The sequence below is a fragment of the Limulus polyphemus genome, unplaced genomic scaffold, assembly GCF_000517525.1.
Source record: "Limulus polyphemus unplaced genomic scaffold, Limulus_polyphemus-2.1.2 Scaffold647, whole genome shotgun sequence".
NCBI classification, from domain to species: Eukaryota; Metazoa; Arthropoda; class Merostomata; order Xiphosura; family Limulidae; genus Limulus; species Limulus polyphemus.
This window is the reverse complement of record NW_013666257.1, coordinates 252,721-258,619: the sequence shown is the minus strand read 5'-3', so window position 1 is coordinate 258,619 and position 5,899 is coordinate 252,721. Positions and strand designations below refer to the sequence as shown.

The 5,899-nt window shown below is 31.1% G+C and overlaps 1 protein-coding gene across 1 annotated transcript in view; it reads left to right on the top strand.

Annotated features, from left to right (window-relative positions):
• LOC106459683 (ubiquitin recognition factor in ER-associated degradation protein 1-like) overlaps positions 1-4,162 on the top strand; it is a 20,699-nt gene extending 16,537 nt beyond the window's left edge. The window contains exon 10 of the mRNA XM_013919325.2: positions 4,053-4,162. Within this exon, the coding sequence (XP_013774779.1) occupies positions 4,053-4,124 (72 nt within the window). The 3' untranslated portion in view covers positions 4,125-4,162. The remainder of the gene's footprint in view (positions 1-4,052) is intronic.
• The last annotated feature ends 1,737 nt before the right edge of the window (positions 4,163-5,899 follow it).

Below are 5,899 nucleotides of genomic sequence, written 5' to 3'. Positions count from 1 at the left end.
CACAAAAAAATCGATGTTTATCTGTTTTTTTATATTTACTTTTAAAGTAACAAATTTAATAATGTACAGTTCTAAAATTTGAATTATAATCTATAGTTTGATACCAAACTTATTGACATAAATTCATGAAATAGTAGTTCAATAAAATCTTGAATGCGAGACAACAAACGCGATGGCATGGCCTTTCACGTGTGACCCATCTCGAAAGGGTTAACTGATCCTCATTTTTCTTGCCATTGGTATTCGAGAAGAGTTAACCCTAACTTTTTATAGTGCTAATAGTAATGCTTTTAATAATTTTTATTTAATTAAATAATTTACCAAAGAATATAAACTAATAACATGCAAAAAGTAGACAAATTTCCTTACCTCTCAGAATTTTTCTAGCTTTCTAACTATGCGACAAGAGCCGTTACAAATTCATCCAAGTTAGTTGTTAACTTTCTCATGGAAACAAAGCCTGTCCTGTGAGTGAAATTGATGCTTTCCTGTTCAGGAGACAATGTTATACAATACGTCGCTTGATAGATAAAAGCCTTGACTTTCTATTGGTTATAATTAATATAAAATGAAATGTAAGAGAGAGCTATCAACGAACTGTGAAAGAGAGGATGTGATAGGGAGTGTGGCAGGAGGGGTCTGATTTTCTATTTGATAACTCTGTAACCAAACAAAATTGAAGACTATAAAACTTATGGTTTGTCTGAGCAATAAAGATTTTAGAGAGAGTATTTTACGTTTGATTTTGTACATTTTTGAGGGGTGATGGATAAAATAGGAATGATGACATGCTAAGACGAAATGTGTCATGTGGATCACACTAGTGGAAATTCAGGATTTTTTAAATATTCCCTTGTAGAACTAAGAACTTAAAACTTATATACGATTAAAATATGGATTATTAGCTAAGATTTTATGCTATTCTAATTAGTATAACATAAACAAAAAAGTAGTATAATATAATTTTGAATGTAAGACACTAAAACCTTGTGTCGTGTGCAGTAAAGGATACCCAGCGTGATAGGGTTAATGGATAAATGTTATATTTATAAAAAAAATTGTAAATTTGGGCTAATACATATTGGTAAACATGTAGAAATTTAGAATTTAGATTGAACATATGTTAACTATAGAAGAACAAACTCAATGAATGAGCATTACCTGAACATATGGCAAACAATCCACTTATTCACGGTGTTAATTGAAAAAATATTAAGTTGACCAAATATTTGAATAATAGATATTAACTAAATTTAAAAGAATATATAAGAAATACTTGATAGTACTATGTTAACTATAAATAGATACTCTGGTCCAGGGATTGCAGAATTTTATTTCATGAAATCTGTTTCAAGAGCAAAAAGATAAATAGGTGGCAGCACTTTGTACACTAACTGTTGGATAGATAAAGTTTGTATCTTGTAGAATATGGAAATATATATAATCATCAGAACAGTGTTTCATTGTTGTCTTCTTCCGGATGATGGTATGTTTGTGATTCATTGAAATATGTATGGAAGAATTTAGTTAAAGCCTAGTAACTTCATTATAGTTTTTATATTGTGTAACATATAATGTTGTGTCATCTATTTTTTATGATTATTATACACAAGGCCATTTCCAACTTGATATTAATTATGTTCAACTAATTGATTATTTTCACTTGAGACTTGAATAGTTGAAATAATCAAATAATCTCTATATGGAAATATATATAATCATCAGAACAGTGTTTCATTGTTGTCTTCTTCCTGATGATGGTAGGTTTGTGATTCACTGAAACATGTATAGAAGAATTTAGTTAAAGCCTAGTAACTTCAGTATAGTTTTTATATTATGTAACATATAATGTTGTGTCATCTATTTTTTATGATTATTATACACAAGGCCATTTCCAACTTGATATTAATTATGTTCAACTAATTGATTATTTTTACTTGAGACTTGGATAGTTGAAATAATCAAATAATCTCTCATCCCTGTGTTTAAATCCCTGGTCAACCTACCTTGGACTTTCTGGTGGTTCTGAATCTATCTTTCACCCATGTATGTAAATCCCTGGTCAACCTACCTTGGACTTTATCTGGTGGTTCTGAATCCATCTTTCACCCATGTATGTAAATCCCTGGTCAACCTACCTTGGACTTTATCTGGTGGTTCTGAATCCATCTTTCACCCATGTATGTAAATCATTGGTCAACCTACCGTGGACTTTATCTGGTGGTTTTGAATCCATCTTTCTCCCATGAATGTAAATCCTTGTTCAACCTACCTCATACTTTATCTAACAATTAGTTTAAATATAATATTACAAATTTCTACTAACTTTTAATTACTTTGAAAGTTGTAGTTAGTGTATAGGACAATGTCTGTAATGAAATTCTATTTAGGTTACTTTATGTGACTTTATACTCTGACTGAAACCCTACTCAATTAGTACATACATGCAAGCTCAACAATGTTCTCGCTTTTCCAAAATTCAGGACTTTTTCATTTGGTATTTAAAGAAATAAGCTTGAGTCATCTTTAAAAAAGAATCACTACATTTTCAAACAACATTTGTTATTAGTAGGGATGCACGGGTATTAACATTTTGCCAAATATCATGTCTGGGCACCCGGCAACTAAGCTTTGGGCAGGGCCAGGTGTTAACCACGACCAAGTTCTCCCCTTGTCCCCCCCCCCAAAAAAAAACAACAACATACACAAAAATTAGAAACAAAAACGATATTGACATTTAACTGATTGGAATTAGTAATCAACAACACACTGCCCAAGTGTTTGTGTTTTATTCCTCTTGACCATTGAAATTTTAGCAGTGGCATCTTTGTCATCACATTTTCTCTTCTTGTTCGCATTTCATGCTCTGCATGGTTGCGAATTTGTCTTTATGAAGTGAGATGATTTCTCAGCAATTTGGTTCCAAACACCTTGGGTGCACCTTGCGAAACAATCTGCCTTGTTTTCCAACATAAAATATCTCCAGACCAAGCTGGTCATGTTTACCCTTGGAATGAAAAATTACTAAAACAGCGAGAAGTGGTGATGAACTGAGTTGAAATGCCTGGGGGGAAACAGCAATATGTAGGGTGGAAACTAACAAAACAGCAAGAAGTGGTGATGAACTGAGTTGAAATTCCTTGGGGAAACAGCAATATGTAGGGTGGAAACTAACAAAACTGAGAGAAGTGGTGATGAACTGAGTTGAAATGCCTGGGGGAAACAACAATATGGTAGGGTGGAAACTAACAAAACTGACAACTTTGAAATTTAATTTTTATTGAAATAGAAAGATTGAAAATTACTTACCAACTCCATGTGATTTCTTAGGCCAGTGAAAGTAAATGCAGAAACAGTAATGTTGACACGTTTTAGGATCATTATGCCAACTAATGCTTAGCTCCAACTTCTCAAACCTTAACTCCTATTGTTCTTAAAACCCCCACCTTCCCCAGAAATCCACGTCTCAAGCCCTTCTTGTTATTAACCCCTATTGTTCTCTAAATTCCTGACTTTCAGCGGGCGGTCAGTCTTTGTTGCTCGGAAATACGTTTTTTTTAACTAAACCAATTATTGACTTAACTTTCAGTACTGCGTAAGTTGCCACAAAGATTAGGGCTTAGATGCCATTTTCAATTACCCGGATTCGGCTGTTTTTTTACTTCAACATTTGGCCAGTCTTACTGGGTAGCCCAATACCCAGCCGGGCCAGGTACCCGTGCATCCTTACTTATTAGTATCATTTCATGCATACAGTTAAATACACCGAAAGAAATAATATAGATTAGCAACCATAAAATAGGTATGTTCATCTTTAAGGGCTTATTCTGTGTTTATACTGTTCATGTTTGAGCTTTATGAAAAAAAGAATTAAGTATAAATTTAGTAGCAAACAGTGGTAAGAAAATGTAAGATTTTTAAATTATCCTTCAAAGTATGACCACAAACAACAAAGATAGTTAATAGATAGGTATGAGACAGCCCCCTGAAGTTGTTTTCCATGTATACCATCTTGTACATATATATATATATATATATATATTACTTTGCAGGCTTTCAGTGGAAAAGGAAACAGGTTGGATGGGAAAAAAAGGAACAGACCCACTAATTTCCTCAACCAATAGGCTTCTTCAGAAAAGGTATATCTTATCTCTGTACTACAACTGCAATTTTTTAAAATTAAAAGTTGTTAGTAGTATTATTGATGAACAATGAAATGAAAGCCATTTGAAACAGGAAAGGAGTGAACAAATCTATCTGCTAATGTTGTTAAGATTTCTGTCAGAAGACAAAAAATATTTTAGTTTCAAATTTTTTTATTTTTTGAGAGTTGAAATACACTTTTTCTTCATAATAATTGTTGTTTCACTATGGTAAATATTACATAAAAATCCTTGAAAATATTAGAAAAACATGTGTATAAATGTTTTAAACTTTATTACACCATTTTGAATGTAGCACCTATACGAGCCTGACCTTGCTTTACTTGAAAGTTTACACTTGGTAACAACAGTTTTCAAATAAATACTTGGATTTTAATGGATAAGATTAACCTTAAGACTACCCATGGGGTATATTTCATTTTTAAACATTTTCCCAACTATTTATATACAAAATTTCTTGACTTTGTTGGCTACAGGAATCCTAATAAAAGATGAGCCACATTAAAAAATAATATTGATATTATAATTAATAAACTAATTACTGATGAGGCCCTCTATGTGTTTTTTTTTTCACATAGAAAATAAGTTATTTCACCAACATTTTTGGACAGTTTTTACTCAGAGCTTTGTAATGGGCAGACACAAAATTACTCAGTGTGATGTGATATGTAGTTGTGAATGATTATGATTTGAGAGTTACAAAATATGTAAACTGACACTGAAACAGGTGTCTTTTGTATATTTTTAAAAAGAAATTATAGCTTTTAATTTAATTTTTGAGCCTAATTTCAGTTAGCATGTTTTGCTGAAAAGTGTTTATACATTAAAAAATCTTAAATTGCAAGTTAGTTTACACTGTTGCAGTATTAAAAGATTAAAAGACCATATATATTTTTAAAATTTACTCCAATAACAATATACATCAAGTTAAAACTTAATTTATATATATATATTATGATTTATCTTGGTGTGTATATAATTTCTCAAAATCTTGTTTCCTAGGATGTGGTATTTTTCTTATTTACTGTTTCCTTGAAATATGATAAGTAAATGGTTTATTTCCCTATTAATAGATAATTTTGTTTAGAGAACAGTATGAATCATTCTCAAAATTCGATGTTGGTAAAAACACTTTTTCAATAAACTAACTGATGTGTAATTTAAGAATTGTTAGTTCAGAATTCTTCATTACAGCTGTATTTTTATGGTAAAAGACAGTATATGCCCTACTCTCATTGTGGTTGTCTAGTATTAGACCACGGATTTCTGTAGCTACTAATATTATTCTGTTTTACATCACAGATTTCTGTAGCTACTAATATTATTCTGTTTTACATCACAGATTTCTGTAGCTACTAATATCATTCTGTTTTACATACATCACAGATTTCTGTAGATACTAATATCATTCTGTTTTACATCACAGATTTCTGTAGCTACTAATATCATTCTGTTTTACATCACAGATTTTTGTAGCTACTAATATTATTTTGTTTTACATCACAGATTTCTGTAGCTACTACTACCATTTTGTTTTACATCACAGATTTCTGTAGACACTAATATCATTTTGTTTTACATCGTAGATTTCTGTAGCTACTAATATCGTTTTGTTTTACATACATCACAGATTTCTGTAGCTACTAATATCATTCTGTTTTACATCATACACTTCTGAAGACACTAATATCATTATGTTTTACATCACATATTTGTGAAGCCGTTAATATTATTAG